Here is a 21,110-nt window from a genome sequence, read left to right on the forward strand (position 1 = left end):
CATAAATGTCGTGCCTGCCTATCCTACGTTTATTATAAACAGTTGTTCAATGCATACAGTCTACTAAGATAATTATCCCTGTAACATGGACGTCTTTATGCTGTTGCTGTCCCAAAATTTTGTCTAACTGTATTTGTTGGAAGAAACTTCAATATAATCAATAGGCCTAGATACAGTTGTTGTCATTCCTGTCAAACCATTATTGAATTCAACTTGAAGAAGTTCGGTGTCAAGATAGACAACTTTATCGTCATCTTCACAAGACAATAAGCCGTCAAGATAAACAATTAAATCTGAGGGTGAGAAAAGCAAACGACGACCTCATGAGACTCATATATCATCACCCGCAATAAACATTTCAACAAGTAATTATTGTAGCGAAGTGGGCCAAACTCTCAAGTTCAGGTGCCATATACCCACTTTTCGTTACAACTCATTTAATATATAAGCTACTCGTCCTCGCTGGTGTAGATGGGACACTGGCCTGAGAGCTGAATTGCATGCATGAGCAAAGAAAGGACACTTTTTAGGTGATAATTATTAAAGCTGCACAAGTTAAGTAAAAAAACTTGATGATGGTATTAACGGCGCTAAATTTAGGTTTACTGCGCGAACCGTTAAGCTGATCTGCACAATTTTTGTAGGGAATTTGATCGCTTTTAAAACCTTCAAATTTTTAACTTTCTGTTCATTTACACACTTAATGTGGTTGGTATCACTTTTTTACGCTTGGAGCCTCTGTCTCCAAACTGTTACGGATCTTCATGTTCTAGAAATGTTCTTCTGCATTGCGATTTGTTGCTTAATGTTTTGTATAACGAGCACAAGTCTATCTATGGTTTCAAGTAGTTTATGGACACAGTACCACTTGGATACCTTGACTTGAACAACGATCGACACTTGGCGTTCAAGTCTCGTAAAGTACTTAGTTCAAAGATTTTGCTGAGCCGCAAGCCAAATTGCATAGTTCCATAGAACAATATTTGAAGTAACTCTCGGTAGCGAATTGCAATACAATCCAAAAAATGACGTTTAAATCAACATTGCTTAAAACATGGCGTAACTTGTAGATAGTCGTACTCACAACATGAAGTAGTGCACTTGCGTATGTTACAAATTTCGGTGCAGTAATAATTAAAGTATAAATGTTGACGTAAAATGTTATGTTACGTTTTTCCAAGTAGCATGTTCATGCTTTGCACAAACGATGAACTCCAATACACGGCATGTCTGCAATTGTTGAAGATTTTACACCAGTAAGAGGGTTGTGACACTTTCAATTTCAAATTTTATTCTTTTTTACAGTTAGTTGCACTATATATTCTTGCAGTTGCGGTTACTTGTTAAAGGGAAATTAACATCAAATTATTGTGAAAACAATCCACCTCCTATCGAATCCCACAACCGCAAACACAACTTTTTTACCGTTCCCCCAAGATTAGTTTTATACATTTGGTAGGAAGCAAGAAGTAGGCCAAGTGAGAGGAGGGTAACTGTAACTTTCATCTCTCGTTGTATGTAGATCAGAGATGGGTGAGTTTCCATGAATTTGCCATAAATATTTCCACGGACATTTTCACGAGGGAAAGGCTTGTCGGGAATTTCCTTTCCAAGAAACTCACACAATGGCGCCCATCTTTGACGACATCGTAGACCAGCAGTTTTTCAGGAGGACAATTCTGAAATTTGCACAACATTTGTGGAAACCAAGCTAAGGCCTACGAATTTTAACGAAGTGTTTGGGACAACATTGTAATACTCAAATGTACTTGTAAGCAATATTGCGTGTGTTGTCTAAAAGCTTTTTTCATGACCATCGCGTTCTTTGAAAACGAAAAGTCGAATGGATGCCTCATTCCGAATCCGAAACGATAAATAACTACAAAATTTTTATATACCCACCTTAGACTTATCAGCACATATCAGACTTAAGATGTGGATAACTTGGGTATACTAAGGCTACTCTACCACAGAGAGCACTATTAGGTCCACAATAAACCACATGACGTCTATAAAAGACAATCAAACCTTAGTCCATACCAGTATTATTGTAGTGCTTAAAGTATTTCCATCCAGTTGGTGATAGTATTTGCATGAGCGTGTAAGTGAAATTTCCCCTCATAGTTTTGTAGTGGCGACAGTAGCTTTTGTGCCAATCGTCTTCATTCCTTGTTGTTAAAATCACCTTTGACGAAGTAGGAATTCAAATTTTAAATTAATGATAAAACCAATGCATAGTGAGAGCAGACTTTTGAATTCAGTTTAACAGGTTATAAACGGCAGTGGGCCAACTAAGGCCCATCGTAATGCCATGCGCAAACCCCATATCTTATGAAAAGCTTGACATCATCGTCAAAAACGTTTCTTTTAACACAATCAAAGCTATTTAGGTTACTCCAAGGAAGGTTTCACTCATTGGTTTTGCTAAAAAAATAACTTAAGCAATCAGTCACGTTTGAGCGGTCGTGCTATAACAGGGGTTCTTAAACTTTTTGGCACACGCCCCCCTTGACGGTACCTAAAAATTTCGCGCCCCCCCTCATTGCAAAATAAAAAAGCATTAAACAAAACAGCAATTTATTTTCAATTAACTTTCATTAATGAGAAGGATGTAGTTGTTTTTGGGATACCAAACGTTTAATTCGAGGCTTTGTGGAAGATAATGCACATCTTAGGTCGGCTGCACAGTCAAGTTTGTTCCTAGGTTTTGTCTTTATATTCATGAAGATGACGCTGCAAACGACTTGGTCTCAAAACGTCGTTGCTTAGCTTTTCTAAGCATATCACGCATTGCGGTACGACTTTTTCGTTCACTGTGGTATCTATACAGCCATACGTCACATAATTTTGGTCATACTTTCTCTTTTTTCCACTCAATACAATTAGTTTAATTACTAAAATATCTGGTTATTAAATCAATACTAAATTTAAGTTTTACTTCATTTTACGGTTTTAATATTGGCTGACGTTGGTTTTACCCTATTTAAACCGGGTGCGCGACATTACTATTTTTATTATGTGTGGCCGACACTGCACACAAATTTTCAATCGTTAATGACTCGAAAATTATACGTCGTAAGCTGATCGGATATTTACAGGTTAGTAGCAAAAACATCTGGTTTCCTGTATACATCATTATTGTAAAACTAAAGAAAATGCATTTAGTGTAAATTAAGTATTTCTACAAGTGATACATTTGTAAAAGTTTTTCTTGTTACACCGCCCCCCGTTGTGAGAAAAACAGGTCGCGCTAAAAGAGAACAGTTAGTCGAGCTAGGATTGCATGAATGAGTAAAGGAAAACAATACGCTTCAACGCGGAGAGACACCAAATATTATGACGTAACAATTGACGTATTTCAGAATCAAATTTCAAAAATACAATTGCCATCGTGACACACTTTAAAATTTTAGTAAAAATGAACCTATAGCGAAAGTCAAGAAAGCATGTTTAGACATAGCTCATATAATAATAGACAGTTTGTCATCTCTCGCGCCCCCCTTATGAATGTTACACGCCCCCCAAGGGGGGCGCGCCCCCCAGTTTAAGAACCACTGTGCTATAAGTAAGTTATTATCATTAAATTATTTTTTTATTATTGATTTTTATTATTATATCATTATTATTATTATTATTATTATATAATATAATTATATTATTTTAAACCACGTTTTAAGCTTTTTTTGTCTTTATCACCATTAGCTCATGTTGAACAAAACTACAGGTATTTTTGTTTGGCCATCACAAATGATAAATTGATAAAACAAGCTACATATAAAGACAAAAAATATAGAGGCTTGCATAACATACAAATATAACTCAAGTTTATCAGTAAGCACCATTCATATGATTCCATCCTAAACTTGATCATTTTATTCTCTATTTTATTTCGAAAGATGTTATTTAAATGTCCGAAAACTCAGATCCAGTCAATCAGAATTTAACCAAATATTATATTGTGTTCCAGCTTACTACCTACAGTATAACTTGGACTAAACAAAGCTTACCTTAGCATCCGGGAAAGCTTGTAATATCTCTTCCCAAAATAAATATGGTGGACCATCAGTAACTGCATCTACTGACTCATACATCTCTTTGAAATCTTCAATACTTCCACTGCTGGATGAAAGTATCTTGGCCCACTTATCGCCATGATACCAGTAGTGATCATAAAAGTCATAAACTTTGTAATCTAACTCAGATAGAGCTGCATACATAGTTTTTGTTCCGGTCTTGGCATATCCAGCTACGATAACTTTCATTATTTTTTGCTGCGTTGGACATTGACGTAGTTATAACAGTATGAAAAGTCGGGTACACGTTGCAGAAACAAAATGCCGCACTATATTCAAAGATAGCGAGCATATGCACAGGATGTTGGTTTAGTTGATATCTTAGCCCAATAAAGCGAAGGCAGGATGAATGCAAGTTTTTTAATATCCGGTTTTGTGTCTGCTTGAAAACGTCCGACCAGATTTAAGTAGCTGTTCTGATGCAGAGCATAACGTATCATGAAATTATTTCTTGTCGTACATTGGAAAATGATATCTCGTTCCGAATTCGTGGCGATGCATGGCTGCAAAATTATAAATTTGTTAAAAATGTAATTCAATGAAACTTAATGGCGGAAAATTAAAAACATAACGAAAAACGATTAAAATCAAACAAAAACTCCAATCAACAGCTTGGATTCGATTTTGATTATATAATATGACGGTTTTGGTACTGCTTGTCCTTACAGTGATTGACTGGACAATTATGCAACTTTATTATCATTTTATTACGTAATATATCCCTACGCGTTTTGACCACAACCAGCTGTGTAGCAGTGAAGTTTGTTGCTTATCCTTCTCTACTAGCCCAGCAAGTCACACTCAACTTTCCAGGTTTTCACCGAACGTGTCTCCAATAGTCACTTCCGTTGCTTTTCAAACCACATTTAAAGTTTATTTTGGTCAAAGTTGCAGTCTTTTACTAGTTTTAATGGGTTCCACGACATATGGCCGCGGGAAAATGACCGCGAACAAACTCACCGGGGTCAACTGAACGTGACGTAAATTGACCGCGAACAAACTGACTGTGATGTAAATTGACCGCGAACAAACTAACCGGGAACAGACTTACCGGAATGAAAATTGACCGGGAGGTAAATTGACCGTGGGAGTCCTGACGTACAGCTTCAATCTGACAATTTACTTAACTAAAGTGTCCATTGTTATTGCAATGAGTCCATTGTTACTACATGAGATAGGCTACAACACATTGTTTCATAATCTCATCAAACAACTCGTCTAGACCGGGAAAATGCATGTAACAATAGGAAATCTATGAATAAAGGTGAAAAACCCGTAGGGTCACCCTACACCCTACAAGGGGCCAAAAAACTCTACGAGTGGCAACCTTGACTGCAATACACATACTAAATTGGATAGTGACTAGATAGCGACTAGATAGTGAATTAGAATTTTGACCTTTTGACGGCCAATTTGTCGCCGGTTAATTTGATCGCCGGCCAATTTATCGACGGTTAATTTTATCGCCGGCCAGTTTACGTCACGGTTAATTTGATCGCCGGCCAATTTGTTGCCGGTCAGTTGTCCACAACCAGTTGTCGCCGGCGAGTTTGTTCACGGCCATATGTCGTGATCCCGTTTTAATGGTAGGGGGAAATTGATATGTAGAAAAGGCGCCGTTGTCAAAAGAAGTTATTCTTCACATTGTGAGTAAATTTACAATAAAGTAGATCTTAGCAGAATGTATTCAGTATCCAGTGATGAATTAATCAGCATTGAAAATGTTAAAATATGAAATATGCATTTTGCACATTTAAATTCAAATTAGGAGCCTCAAACAGCTCAGATTGACAAATTATAATTTATGCGCTATAATTTATCACTACGCAACAAAATTTAAAAAAATTTTTCTTTGGCTACATTTATTAAGTGTGTCTGTATGATTTTAAAGCGCTGATTCCAAAAATGCTATCAGTTTTTTTCTATCATCGATCGTTTTCAAGATACAATGATTTCCGTTTTTTTGTGATTTTCCGTTAACTGTAGGTTTTTTATGCAGTTATGATCTGTGTCTGTCAGCATTATTATGTTGTAAATCGGCGTCCTATTTACTTGAGGATGTGAATGGGAGTGGGAGTGTGAAATGCAGACGAATGTGCTTTTATTTCTTATTTCAGTTTTCATTTTATCTCAGCCTGTTAAATTCAATATAGTCTCATTAGAAAGTCGTGTTTACTGTTTACAAAGAGAATTAAGTATGCTATATGATTACATTTTGTAGAGTTAAGTCTTGTGTAAATCTTAGATTCAGTTCATCTTTTAAATAGTAGAAATCAAAATGTCTAGTAGACAGTGCAAAAATTTACCGGATTGCTTTTGTTATGTATGTGGATTCTACATCAGCAGTAAAAACACCGCATACAAAATTGTGAAAAGAACAAAGTATTGGACAGCATATAGACTATATTTTGGGATGGACATTGGTGATCAGGATAAGTCATGGGCACCACATGTAATCTGTGGTAGCTGTCGATCTAATCTAGAAGGATGGTTGAGTGGTTCTGGAAAAGTTTTGTCATTTGCAGTTCCCAGAGTTTGGAGAGAGCCGCAAAATCATCATGATGATTGCTATTTTGGCATAATAAACATATCAATGTAATAGAGAAATAGTTTTACTGCCTCCACTTCATATCAAATTAGGTCTTGTAAAACAGTTTTTCAAAGCTTTGATTTTCAAGGACAAGTTTTTCAAGAAATCCGTTCAATGTTTCCCAGACTATCACTTGCCAAAATAAAAGGAGGAATATTTGTTGGTCCCCAGATAAACACAATGTTAAAGTGTAAAAGCTTCGAAGAAAAAATTAATGAAACAGAAAAAGAAGCGTGGCAAGCATTTCGAGGTGTGGTTGATGGATTTTTGGGAAATAAAAGGGACAGAAATTTCAAAGAGTTGGTGGAGAAACTTATCAAAAGTTACCAAAACATGGGTTGTCGCATGTCTGTCAAACTTCATTTTTTATGTTCCCATCTGGATTTGTTTCAAGAAAATCTAGGTGACTTCAGTGAGGAGCATGGTGAGAGATTTCATCAGGATATTGAGCCAATGGAAAAAACGATATAAAGGCCGCTGGGATAGTGCAATGATGGGAGACTACATTTGGTCTTTAATAAGGCAAGACAGGAGTGGTCATAAAAGAAAAGCTCGCTCAAAAGTACATTTTTGAACGACTCTTACTGTTTGACAAAACTATGTTACATTTATCTTCAAGCCTTCCTTATTAACATTTTTAAACTGGTTTTTGCGTTTAATAAACCATACGGAACCTTGATGTGGAGTTAAAATCTACTGCAAGAGTAGAACACAATTTGCTATACTTACAGCTATATCAAAGTTTGAATATCTCAAAAAGTAACGATGGTACGAAAAAACTAAATGGATTTTTGAACTCAGCACCCAAAAATACATAAAGGGGCATTAAAAAAGGAGCCAAACAAAAATTGTGTTAAGTAGTGAATTATCGTCACAGTTATTACGACACAATGTGTCGTTTTCCAGTTTTATTGGCGGACAGATTTTTCCAAGACCTCGTGTCATAGCATGGAAATCTAACAACAATAGTTGTTAGTATTTGATGGTCATAGGTGGGCTAACACTTTTCAGGTGGCGTCAAACAGCTAAAACTAAGATCTTTATGAATTTGTTGGACGTCCTACGTAGGGTTAAAAAACCTATTTAGACCAATCAGAATACAGCAAGGTTGGAGTTGTTTTCAAGCCTGGGAATTACCCAAACAGTTGGCGCGCTTCAATGTCCCAGGCCGCGTGCAGAATTAGGCTAAAAATTAGCATGAAAGTAGCTAAAAAAAATATTTTAGACGAAAAATTCTAGTTTTTTTGCACCTCTGTAAAAAAAGTTTGAATCTTGTTTTTTTTAATAGCATTTTATAGCATGGTAGCTCAAAGTATACTAGATGGACATGCAAAATTTCAGAGAGGTCCATGGAGGATTTTTCCAGTAATCAGTCTCTTAGTAACTTTACTGTATAATAAAACAAACAAAGATTCTATGGCATTTTTGGTATTTGAAAGCTCCTTCATTTTCAACTCAATAGTCGTATTACAGCTGAAATTTGTGGTACTCGGTTGCATGTGACTGCTTAAAAGGTATTGTAAAACATAGACTCGTAGTTTATCATTAAGAAGATTTACACAAGTGTGAAAACATTTTAACCCCAGTAAAATCCCACAACTTTGAGCACATCGTCTTAAACGTGACCCCAAAGTTAGTTTTTTGTATTTGGTAGAAAGCAAGAATTAGGCCAAGTGAGAGCAAACCAATGGTAAATTTCATTTCACGAGGGAAGAGCTTGTCTGGAATTTCCATTCCAAGAAACTCACACAAAGGCGCCCAACCTTGACGGACATGGTAGACCAGCAGTTTATGAGAAAGACAATTCTGAAATTTGTATAATATTTGTGAAATTACAAGACAAACAGTTTTGTAAAATTTATTCTGACTAGCTGAAAAAAACTCCAAAAAAACGTACTTGTCAGCAATAATATAAGTGCTGTTTCAAAGCTTTTTTCAAAACATTTTCATTTTGTACAAAAGAAAAATCGAAGCATAACTCATTCCTACGATGCGTATCTGCAAAATGTTTTCGTATGCTGTTTCGCATGCGTTGTTTTGATGCAAATTATATTGTGTACAGTGTAGCTCGGTATTGAAAGTACAATCAATACAAACGTATACTTATCATTGTTGTTGTCAAATTTGAAGAACTTCCATCCAATTGGAGGCAGTAGTTGCATGAGTTTGTAAGTGAAACGTTCATTCATGCCTTTGCATTGGCCGCAGTATCTCTTGTACCATTCTTCTACATTCCTTGCTTTGTTGTCAAAATAACCTGAATTTGGTATAAGCACAGATCAATAAAGCTTAACCTTAGAATGGCCGTAAAAATGTTATAGCGTCACTTACCATACGGGTCCAATGGACCCGTAGTGTGACAATACTTGCTAAACACGCAATTTCTTAGTTTACAAAGTTGAAATTTTGAGGATACAGGCTGGGATACTGGTGGTAGAGCAAAATTACTACACAGAACTGAGCTGCAAAACAATGAAGGTAAGCCCATGACTGAAGACTAGGGTTTTAAGATGAAAAAACTAGGGATAGATTCCGCATAAAACAAACTACATAGGCTAAACTGGTCTCTCAGGTTTACGAATAGTATAAGAATGTCAAACTATTATGGGCTTACGCAAAGACCAAGCTAGAAATCAAGATGTAATAGACGCTTACAAACACAATGGCTGGAACAAGCAAAACGTAACAACAATTCAAAGTTACTGATCGGCTCCAATGGACCCGAATGGCCATTCTAGGGTTAATGCCGAAACGATCATAACAAACAGTTTGCAAAGAATTCTTTTGTACTCATAAGTTATCACACACACACACTCTGCCAGCACAAGTTGTACCAAAGCGTTGTTTGGGGTGAACACCGATACTTTTATTAAATTTTAACCGATTTCACTATTTTTATTCAGGGCGAGTCTACCTTAAAAATACCTTAGCTTTAGGGAAAGCTTGTAATCGTTTTTCCCAAAACAAGTGCGGTGGGGCATCAGTCAATGCATCCACTGACTCATACATCTCTTTGAAATCTTCAAAACTTCCACCACTGGATGTAAGACTCTTAGCCCATTTATCGCCATGATCCCAGAAGTGATCGAGAATATCACAAACATTATAACACTACTCAGATAAAGCTGCAACCGTTGACTTAGACCCAATTTTCGCATATACAGCAAGAATAAGTTTCATTATAATACGTTATGCTACGCTGGGTAAGTTGGCTTATAGTTTGAACACTATGAAAGAACACTGGTCTCACATTGGTCCCTATACAGAAACAAAGTCAGCAGAGAGTAACCGTCCATGACCAACCGGTAGTAATTTGTCATCTGATCCCAATAAAGCCTTTACAGTTTACAGGATGTACTACGCTTTCGATATGCTACGTCATGTAGATTCTCTTTGAATAGTAATAGGGTTGGGCTTATAACTAAATAAGCTGAGTTTAACTGTAAGAATACAAAGGAACTGGGAAACTCCACTCGCTGTTTTATTGTTGTACTTTTCTTTCGATTATGGTTGTCTGAAAATTAACTTCTTCTGTTTTCATGTTTATTCTCGATTCTTCTTTACAGAGATGAAAATTGAAAACCGTTGTTCTACACATAACCGAGTTGTATAGTGTTGAAACTTGCAAGATCTAGTGCAGTGTCTTTCTCTATAAGCGTGGGAACTCCAGTAGGTGTTGCACGGTCTGCAATGGGTTTCCGCAATCGTTGGCATCGGTCCTGATAGGAGAGACAGTTAACACCACTCTCAGTTTGACAATTATTGTTGATTAGCTTTAAATAGAAAAAAATTACTTGTTTCTAAATTACGTCTACTTTGAATTCATTTAGATTCAAAATAAAAATCTTGAAACTGCTAAGTTTGTCTAGTTCCTGAGTTCATTATCGTTACAGTTACTACGCCACAATGATGATAGTTTTATTGGCGGACAGTAATACTTTTATTTTTCAACTCATTGATCATCGAAAGTTATTATAAAACATAAACCAGTTCTTTATTATGGAGAAGATTGAGAAAAGCGTGAAAATAATTTAACGCCAATGAAATCCCACAGCTGCGAGCACATCTTCCTAAGCGTCGCCCCTTGGTTGGCCTTGTACAGTTTGCAGACACCAAAAAGTAGGCCAAGTGAGAACAAGGTTATTGTAAATTTCATCTCTCGTTGTACTCGGATTGCGGCAGGATGAGTTGCCATGAGTTTGTCAACAATACTTCCAGCAACGTTTTCATGAGGGAAGGACTCGTCTGGAATTTCCTTTCCTAGAAACTCACACAAAGGTTCCCATCCTTGACGGACATCGTACACCAGAAGTTTATCAGGAGGACAATTCTAAAAGTTAAATGAAAAGATACATTATGGAACTGTAAGGTGCTTACGCTTTTAAAAGACAAAAGATAAAAAGAAAAGTACAAATGTTAATGTACTTGTAAGCAATATTGGGTGTGCTGTCTGAATGCTTTTTTCAAAACCATTCCATTATTTACAAAAGAAAAGTCAAATGGATGTTTCATTTCAAGTCCGCAGCGATTCATGGCTGCAAGATAATATTTTGTTCAACATTCAGCTTTTAATCTCATCAAAAATTTTATTTTATATGCTAATTAATAAGGCGCTAGAGGTTATTTAAAGGACGAAGTATAATTAGGCAATCGTTAGCCTAGGTTACTACTCAACTCTATAGCCTACCAAGACTGTTGAAATATTTGAAGTATTTCCATCCAGTTGGTGATAGTAGTTGTACGAGCTTGTAAGTGAAATTTCCATTCATGGCTTTGTATTGGCCGCAGTAGCTCTTGTACCAATCGTCTTCATTCCTCGTTGTCAAAATGACCTTTGTACAAGTTTGTACGTTTTTTAATCAGCAAATCATAACAAACAATAACTTAAATAAATAAATTGGTCATACACTAACCTGATCAATTTATCGTCCAGAAATCAAAAACGTCAAACATAACCTAACTGAAACATCGTTTATGTTTCAGCCGCTTGCTTACCTATAACCTGTTCCGGTACCGAACAAAGCTTACCTTAGCATCCGGGAATGCTTGTAATATCTCTTCCCAAAATAAAAATGTTGGAGCATCAGTTACAGCATCCACTGACTGATACATCTCTTTGAAATCTTCAATACTTCCACCACTGGATGAAAGTATCTTGGCCCACTTATCGCCATGATACCAGAAGTGATCAAGAAAATCATAAACATTGTAACCCAACTCAGATAGAGCTACAACCATGGTTTTGGTTCCGGTCTTGCCATATCCAGCTATAATAACTTTCATTTTGTCGAATCATTCAGGGAAGCCTTCTTCCAGCAAGAAGAGTAAGATAAAACCCTGCTCATAACAAAACATATTTCTTGCAAACTACTGCTGTATGAGACGGTTCGATTAATTATTTATTGATAAATGGCTTACTCGGCTGGTACGACTTGACCAACGGTCCAAAGTACAAATATACCCTTTATTTAAACAATACCTTACTCACATCCATCTATCACATCTATCTCACGTCTTCCTTACTCATCTTACTCACTCTATACTCACAAAATCTTACTCACGATAACTTTCATTATTTTATATTACGTTGGACATTAACTTAAATCTTGTCGGACGTTTTCAAGCAGACACAAAACCGGATACTAAAATACTCGCATCTATCCTGTGAACGCTTTATTGGGCTAAGATATCAACTCTGTGCCTTGTTCTGATGCAGGGCATAACGTATAATGAAAATATTCCTTGTCGTACATCGGAAAATGATATCTCGTTCAGATTTCGTGACGATGCATGGCTGCAAAATTTTAAATTTGTTAAAAATGTAATTCAATGAAACTTAATGGCGCTAAATGAAAAAAAAACGACAAGTGATTAAAATCAAACAAAAACTCCAATCAACAGCTTGGATTCGATTTTGATTAAAAGTAGCATGCTCTGTAGTACCACATTAGTAGCATGCTCTGCGGTGACCGACTTTGTTTGCATTTCAGCTTTACTTAAACAAGCGTGGAGCAAATTTGATAGCAAACAAGAAGCAAAAACAACTGTGGCCATAAATTCTGAGTTTATGAAGAAGGACATGACTCTTGCCCCTCCCCCTAAATATGCCAATGCTTCAGAGATTCGTGGAAATAAAAAGAAAAACCACACTGAATAAATTCATTAAAATCGATTATTATTAACTCATTTAATATTCTCATTCTCGCTGATGTAGAATGGACACTGGCCTGAGAGCTGAATTGCATGCATGAGCAAAGAAAGCACATTTTCTTAGTTGATAATTATTACAGTTGAACAAGTTAAGTAAAGTAACTTGATGATGAAATAAACGGAGCTAAATTTACGTTTATTGCACAAACGGTTAAGGCTTAACCGTTAAGGTGATCTGCACAATTTTTTGTAGGGAATTTGATCGCTTTTAAAACCTTCAAATTTTTAACTTTTTTTTCTTTGCAGACTTAGTTTGGTTGGTATCACTTTCTTACGCTTGGAGCCTCTGCCTCCTAACTGTTACGGATCTTCATGTTCAAGAAATGTTCTTCTGCATAGCAATTTGTTGCTTAATGTTTTGTATAACGAGTACCTGTCCATCTATCGTTTCAAATAGTTTATGGACACTGCACCACTTGGATACCTTGACTTATACAACGATCGACACTTGGCGTTCAAGTTTCTTAAAGTATTTAGTCCACAGTTTGTGCTGAGCGGCAAGCCAAATTGCATAGTTCCATAGAACAATATTTGACAAACTCTCAGTAGCGAATTGCTATACTATTTAAAAATGACGTTTAAGTCAACATTGCTTAAAACATGGCGTAACTTGTAGATAGTCGTACTCATAGCATGAAGTAGTGCACTTGCGTATTTTATAATTTTCGGTGCAGCAATAAATAAAGTATAAATGTTGACGTAAAATGTTATGTTACGTTTTTCCAAGTAGCATGTTCATGCTTTGCACAAACGATGAACTCCAATACACGGCATGTCGGCAATTGTTGAAGATTTTACACCAGTAAGAGGGTTGTGACACTTTCAATTGCAAATTTTATTCTTTTCTAAAGTCAGTTACACTATATATTCTTGCAGTTGCAGTTGCAGTTGCAGTTGCAGTTACTTGTTAAAGTGAAATTACAACAAATTATTGTGAAAACAATCCACGTCCAATCGAATCCCACAACCGCGAACACAACTTTTTTACCGTTCCCCCAAGATTAGCTTTATACATTTGGTAGCAAGCAAGAAGTAGGCCAAGTGAGAGGAGGGTAACTGTAACTTTCATCTCTCGTTGTATGTAGATCAGAGATGGGTGAGTTTCCATGAATTTGCCCAAAACACTTCCACGGACATTTTCACGAGGGAAGGGCTTGTCGGGAATTTCTTTTCCAAGAAACTCACACAATGGTGCCCATCCTTGACGGACATCGTAGACCAGAAGTTTATCAGCAGGACAATTCTGAAATTTGCACAACATTTGGGGAAACTAAGCCAAGGCATACGTATTTTAACGAAGTGTTTGGGACAACATTGTAATACTCAAATGTACTTGTAAGCAATATTGCGTGTGTTGTCTGAAAGCTTTTTTCATGACCATTGCGTTGTTTGAAAACGAAAAGTCGAATGGATGCCTCATTCCGAATCCGAAACGACAAATAACTACGAAATTTTTATATACCCACCTTAGACTTACCAGCACATATCAGACTTAATATTTGGTTAATTTGGGTATACTAAGGCTAGTCTACCACAGAGAGCACTATTAGGTCCACTATAAACCAAAGGACGTCTCTAAAAGACAATCAAACCTTAGTCCATACCAATATTATTGTAGTGCTTAAAGTATTTCCATCCAGTTGGAGATAGTATTTGCATGAGTGTGTAAGTGAAATTTCCCCTCATTGTTTCGTAGTGGCGACAGTAACTTTTGTGCCAATCGTCTTCATTTCTTGTCGTTAAAATCACCTTTGAAGAAGTAGGAATTCAAATGTTAAATTAATGATAAAACCAATGCATAGTGAGAGCAGACTTTTGAATTCAGTTTAACAGGTTATAAACGGCAGTGGGCCAACTAAGGCCCATCGTAATGCCATGCGCAAACACCATATCTTTTGAAAAGCTTGACATCATGGTCCAAAAACGTTTCTTTTAACACAATCAAAGCAATTTAGGTTACTTCAAGGAAAGTTTCACTCATTGGTTTTACTAAAACCATAACTTAAGCAATCGTTCACGTCAATCGTTTGAGCGGTCTTGCTACAAGTAAGTTATTATCAATAATTTATTATTATTTTATTTAATATTGATATTTATTATTATATCATTATTCTTGTTATTATATAATATAGTTATATTATTCTAATACACGTTTTAAGCTTTTTGTCTTTGTCACCTTTCTCGTGCATTAGCTCATGTTGAACAAAACTACAGGTATGTTTGTTTGGTCGTCACAAATGGTAACTTGATAAAACAGGCTACATACAGCATAAAGACAAAAAATATAGAAGCTTGCATAACATACAACTTATTATCAACTCAACTCTCAAGGTTATCAGTCAGGTTTAACCTAATGGGTACCATTCATATGATTCCATCCTAAACTTGATCATTTTAATTTCTATCTTATTTCGGAAGAGGTTATTTAAATGTCCTAAATCTCCGATCCAGTCAATCAGAATTTAACCAAATATTCTATTGTGTTCCGGCTTACTATCTACACTATAACTTGGACCAAACAAAGCTTACCTTAGCGTCCGGGAATGCTTGTAATATCTCTTCCCAAAATAAATATGGTGGACCATCAGTAACTGCATCTACTGACTGATACATCTCTTTGAAATCTTCAATACTTCCACTGCTGGATGAAAGTATCTTGGCCCACTTATCGCCATGATACCAGTAGTGATCATAAAAGTCATAAACTTTGTAATCTAACTCAGATAGAGCTGCATACATAGTTTTTGTTCCGGTCTTGCCATATCCAGCTACGATAACTTTCATTATTTTATACCACGTTGGACATTGACGTAGTTATAACACTATGAAAAGTCGCGTACACGTTGCAGAAATAAAATGCCGCACAATATTCGAAGATAGCGAGCATATGCACAGGATGTTGTGTTAGTTGGTATATTAGCCCAATAAAGCGAAGACAGGATGAATTCAAGTTTTTATTATCCGGTTTTGTGTCTGCTTGAAAACGTCCGACCAGATTTAAGTAACTGTTCTGATGCAGAGCATAATGTATCATGAAAATATTCCTTGTCGTACATTGGAAAATGATATCTCGTTCCGAATTCGTGGCGATGCATGGCTGCAAAATTCTAAATTTGTAAAAAATGAAATTCAATGAAACTTAATGGCGCAAAATGAAAAAAAAACGAAAAATGATTAAAATCAAACAAAAAATCCAAATCAAGATTAAAAACTATCGACAGCTTGCATTCGATTTTTGAAATGTCTATGATATGTTTAATATGAAGGTTTTGATACTGCTTGTCCTTACAGTGATTGACTGGACACTTATGCAACTTTTTTATCATTTTATTACGTAATATATCCCTACGCGTTTTGTTGAGAACCAGCTGTATAGCAATGAAGTTTGTTGCTTATCCTCGTCTGCAAGCGCATCAATTCAGACTCAACTTTCCAGGTTTTCACCGAATGTGTCTCCAATAGTCACTTAATATATAATAGTCAATACAATAGTCACTCCGTTGCTTTGAAAACCACATATAAAGTTTATTTTGGTCAAAGTTGCAATCTTTTACTATTTTTAATGGTAGGAGAAGATAGAATGTAGAAAAGGCGCCGTTGTCAAAAGAATTTATTCTTCCCATTGTGCTTAAATTTACAATAGGGTAGACCTTAGCAGAATGTATTCAGTATCCAGTGATGAATTAATCAGCATTGAAAATGTTAAAATATGGGCTAGTTGCCAGACAAATGATTACGTGTGCCCAAGCAAATAGCCAGAGAATTAGCAGCTCTACGAGTTTGAAAAATACTGATTATTATAAATAGGCAAAAATTCCTGTTTTTTATTGTCAATTACGTCGATTTTCGAATCATCTAAATTCAAATTAGGAGCCTCAAACAGCTCAGATTGACAAATTATTGCGCCATTATCGTCACAGTTATTACGACACGATGGTAACAGTTTCATTGGCGGACAGATTTTTCCAAGACCTCGCGTCATAGCATAGAAATCTAACAACCATAGTTGTTAGTATTTCATGGTCATAGGCAAGCTAACATCGTTCATTTTCAACTCATTAGTCGTATTACAGCTGAAATTTGTGGTACTCGGTTGCATGTGACTGCTTAAAAGTTGTTGTAAAACATAGACTGGTAGTTTATCATTAAGAAGATTTACACAAGTGTGAAAACATTTTAACCCCAGTAAAATCCCATAACTTTGAGCACATCGTCTTAAACGTGCCCCCAAAACTAGCTTTTTGTATTTGGTAGAAAGCTAGAAGTAGGCCAAGTGAGAGAAAACCAACGGTAAATTTCATCTCTCGTTGCATTTGGATCAAAGACGGACGCGTTGCCATCGCCTTGGCAACAATACTTCCAGCAACATTTTCACGAGGGAAAGGCTTGTCTGGGATTTTCTTTCCTAGAAACTCACACAAAGGCGCCCATCCTTGACGGACATCGTAGTCCAGCAGTTTGTCAGGGGGACAATTCTGAAAGCGGTAGAAACACTTTGAAACTACACGACACTTTCTTTGATAAAAGTCACAACAAAGAAATGTTAATGTACTTGTAAGCAATATTGGGTGTGCTGTCTGAATGCTTTTTTCAAAACCATTCCATTATTTACAAAAGAAAAGTCGAAAGAATGTTTCATTTCAAGTCCGCAGCGACTCATGGCTGCAAGATAATTTTACATACAACGACATTCTTGAATCTCATTATAAATCTCTTTCATTTAATATAAATTAGGCAAACGTTAGTCTAGGTTACTACTCAATTCTATAACCTACCAAGACTGTTGACATATTTGAAGTATTTCCGTCCAGTTGGTGATAGTATCTGCATGAGCTGGTAAGTGAAATTTCCATTCTGGACTTTATTCTGGCCGCAGAAACTCTTTAACCAGTCGTCTTCATTCCTTGTTGTCAAAATGACCTTTGTACAAGTTTGCACATCTTTTTAATCAGTAATTAGCGGTAACAAACTCTTCATTTTGAGTTCAATTTTACTGATTGTAGTATATAAACAGCAACATAATCATATGATGACAAAGTTAAGCATAAATTTGTTTCAAGGCAACCCTTGTAAATATGACGTCAAAGAATGCAAACTCAGTAAAACATGACGTAAACAAAGATACATTTGAGTGACAGGTACTTTTCTGTATCACTTGCACGGAACAAAGCCTACCTTAGCATCCGGAAATGCTTGTAATATCTCTTCCCAAAACAAGCATGGTGGGGCGTCGATGACTGCATCCACTGACTCATACATCTCTTTGAAATCTTCAATACTTCCACCACTGGATGAAAGTATCTTGGCCCACTTATCGCCATGATACCAGAAGTGATCAAGATAATCATAAACATTGTAACCCAACTCAGATAAAGCTACGGCCATGGATTTAGTCCCAGTCTTTGCATATCCAGCTACGATGACTTTCATTGTTGTGAGCTACGAAGGGATTAGGACGCATACACTGTTACTACGCTGGTAGTATTGCGAAACGAGTTTCTAACAACCAGCTTACCTAATACCACGCTAGTAGTCTGCTCTGCGGTTACCGACTTTGTTTGCATTTCAGCCTTGCTCAACCAAGCGTGTAGCATGTTTGAAATAGCAAACAAGAAGCAAAAACGTCTGTGGCCATAAAATCTGGGTTTATGAAGGGGGACATGACCCATGCCCCTCCCCCTAAATATGCTAATGCTTCAGAGATTCGTGGAAATAAAAAGAAAAACCACACTGAATAAAATGACGTTTAAGTCAACATTGCTTAAAACATGGCGTAACTTGTAGATAGTCGTACTCATAGCATGAAGTAGTGCACTTGCCTATTTTATAATTTTCGGTGCAGCAATAAATAAAGTATAAATGTTGACGTAAAATGTTATGTTACGTTTTTCCAAGTAGCATATTAATGCTTTGCACAAACGATGAACTCCAATACACGGCATGTCGGCAATTGTTGAAGATTTCACACCAGTAAGAGGGTTGTGACACTTTCAATTGCAGATTTTATTCTTTTCTAAAGTCAGTTACACTATATATTCTTGCAGTTGCAGTTACTTGTTAAAGTGAAATTAACACCATATTATTGTGAAAACAATCCACGTCCAATCGAATCCCACAACCGCGAACACAACTTTTTTACCGTTGCCCCAAGACTAGCTTTATACATTTGGTAGAAAGCAAGAAGTAGGCCAAGTAAAAGCAGGGTAACTGTAACTTTCATCTCTCGTTGTATGTAGATCAGAGATGGGTGAGTTTCCATGAATTTGCCCCAAATATTTCCGGCAACATTTTCACGAGGGAAAGGCTTGTTTGGAATTTCCTTTCCTAGAAACTCACACAGAGGCGCCCATCCTTGACGGACATCGTAGACCAGCAGTCTGTCAGGAGGACAATTCTGAAATTTGCACAACATTTGTGGAAACTAAGCTAAGGCCTACATAGTTTAACGACGTGTTTGGGACAACATTGTAATACTCAAATGTACTTGTAAGCAATATTGCGTGTGTTGTCTGAAAGCTTTTTTCATGACCATTGCGTTCTTTGAAAACGAAAAGTCGAATGGATGCCTCATTCCGAGTCCGAAACGATAAATAACTACAAAATTTTTATATACCCACCTTAGACTTACCAGCACATATCAGACTTAATATGCGGATAACCTGGTTATACTAAGACTACTCTACCATAGAGAGCACTATTAGGTCCACAATAAACCACAGGACGTCTATAAAAGACAATCAAACCTTAGTCCATACCAGTATTATTGTAGTGCTTAAAGTATTTCCATCCAGTTGGAGATAGTATTTGCATGAGCGTGTAAGTGAAATTTCCCCTCATGGTTTTGTAGTAGCGACAATAGCTTTTGTGCCAATCGTCTTCATTCCTTGTCGTTAAAATCACCTTTGACGAAGTAGGAATTCAACCTTTAAATGAATGATGAAACCAATGCATAGCGAGAGCAGAATTTCTATTTGAATTCAGTTTAACGGGTTATAAACGGCAGTGGGCCAACTAAGGCCCATCGTAATGCCATGCGCAAACACCATATCTTATGAAAAGCTTGACATCATGGTCAAAAAACGTTTCTTTTAACACAATCAAAGCAATTTAGGTTACTCCAAGGAAGTTTTCACTCATTGGTTTTACTAAAACAATAAACTAAGCAACCAGCCACGTAAATCGTTTGAGCGGTCATGTTATAAGTTAGTTAGTATAATTGTTATTATAATATTTATTATTAGTATTATATTATTATTTTTGTTATTATATAATATAATTGTATTATTTTAACACACGTTTTAAGCTTTTTTTGTCTTTTTCACCTTTTTCGTGCATGAGTTCATGTTGACAGAAACTACAGATATTGTTGTTGTGTGGTCGCAAATGATAACTTGATAAAATAAGCTACGTATTAAATACAAAAAATATAGAAGCTTGCATAACATAAGGTACAACTTATTATATATAACTCAAGTCTATCGGTCAGCACGACCCTAATGGGTATATGGCACCATTCATATGATTCCATCATAAACTTGATCATTTTATTTTCTACTTTATTTCGGAAGAGGTTATTTAAATGTCCGAAAACTCAGATCCAGTCAATCAGAATTTAACCAAATATTCTATTGTGTCCCGGCTGACTACCTACACTATAACTTGCACCAAACAAAGCTTACCTTTGCATCCGGGAAAGCTTGTAATATCTCTTCCCAAAATAAATATGGTGGACCATCAATTACAGCATCCACTGACTGATACATCTCTTTAAAATCTTCGATACTTCCACCACTGGATGAAAGTATTTTGGCCCACTTATCGCCATGATACCAGAAGTGATCAAGATAATCATAAACATTGTAACCCAACTCAGATAAAGCTACAACCATGGATTTAGTCCCAGTCTTTGCATATCCAGCTACGATGACTTTCATTGTTGTGAGCTACGAAGGGATTAGGACGCACACACTGTTACTACGCTCGTAGTATTGCGACATGAGTTGCTAACAACTAGCTTACCTAATACCACATTAGTAGTCTGCTCTGCGGTGACCGACTTTGTTTGCTTTTCCGCCTTGCTCAACCAAGCGTGCAGGAAGTTTGAAAGTAAACAAGAATCAAAACGCCTGTGGCCATATAAAGCTGAGTTCATGAAGAGGGAAATGGCTTCTCTCTTCTACATAACATAACATAACATAACGAATACTGTAATGCAACTGTACGCTTACAACCTTATC

At 36.4% G+C, this 21,110-nt stretch overlaps 4 protein-coding genes across 7 annotated transcripts; all 4 read right to left on the reverse strand.

The window, feature by feature from the left end:
- Positions 1–619: 619 nt before the first annotated feature.
- LOC143446208 (uncharacterized) lies at positions 620–21,007 on the reverse strand. Of its 4 annotated transcripts, none has more exons than XM_076945744.1 (4): positions 4,008–4,300; positions 2,041–2,185; positions 1,770–1,879; positions 620–1,679 (listed from the first exon to the last, which is right to left on the reverse strand). In XM_076945744.1, the coding sequence occupies exons 1-4, from the start codon at positions 4,260–4,262 to the stop codon at positions 1,524–1,526; spliced, it is 666 nt and encodes a 221-aa protein (XP_076801859.1). In that variant the 5' UTR covers positions 4,263–4,300; the 3' UTR covers positions 620–1,523. The 4 variants fall into 4 exon arrangements, with proteins under 4 accessions (XP_076801859.1, XP_076801858.1, XP_076801856.1 ...); XM_076945743.1 differs by lacking the exon at positions 4,008–4,300 and adding an exon at positions 20,553–21,007 and having other exon boundaries at positions 936–1,679; XM_076945741.1 differs by lacking the exons at positions 620–1,679; positions 1,770–1,879; positions 2,041–2,185; positions 4,008–4,300 and adding exons at positions 18,859–19,267; positions 19,358–19,467; positions 19,629–19,773; positions 20,553–20,939.
- Positions 10,572–12,023, reverse strand: LOC143446445 (uncharacterized). Its single transcript, XM_076946077.1, has 4 exons — positions 11,692–12,023; positions 11,351–11,495; positions 11,089–11,198; positions 10,572–10,993 (listed from the first exon to the last, which is right to left on the reverse strand). The coding sequence occupies exons 1-4, from the start codon at positions 11,944–11,946 to the stop codon at positions 10,661–10,663; spliced, it is 843 nt and encodes a 280-aa protein (XP_076802192.1). The 5' UTR covers positions 11,947–12,023; the 3' UTR covers positions 10,572–10,660.
- On the reverse strand, positions 13,545–15,742 carry LOC143446322 (uncharacterized). Its single transcript, XM_076945914.1, has 4 exons — positions 15,403–15,742; positions 14,478–14,622; positions 14,207–14,316; positions 13,545–14,116 (listed from the first exon to the last, which is right to left on the reverse strand). Exons 1-4 carry the CDS (start codon positions 15,655–15,657, stop codon positions 13,802–13,804), a joined length of 825 nt encoding a protein of 274 aa, XP_076802029.1. The 5' UTR covers positions 15,658–15,742; the 3' UTR covers positions 13,545–13,801.
- LOC143446207 (uncharacterized) lies at positions 16,466–18,496 on the reverse strand. The gene is made up of 4 exons (XM_076945740.1): positions 18,049–18,496; positions 17,649–17,793; positions 17,426–17,535; positions 16,466–17,348 (listed from the first exon to the last, which is right to left on the reverse strand). The coding sequence occupies exons 1-4, from the start codon at positions 18,301–18,303 to the stop codon at positions 17,019–17,021; spliced, it is 840 nt and encodes a 279-aa protein (XP_076801855.1). The 5' UTR covers positions 18,304–18,496; the 3' UTR covers positions 16,466–17,018.
- Positions 21,008–21,110: the final 103 nt, after the last annotated feature.

This window comes from Clavelina lepadiformis, chromosome 2, assembly GCF_947623445.1.
Source record: "Clavelina lepadiformis chromosome 2, kaClaLepa1.1, whole genome shotgun sequence".
NCBI lineage: Eukaryota > Metazoa > Chordata > Ascidiacea > Aplousobranchia > Clavelinidae > Clavelina > Clavelina lepadiformis.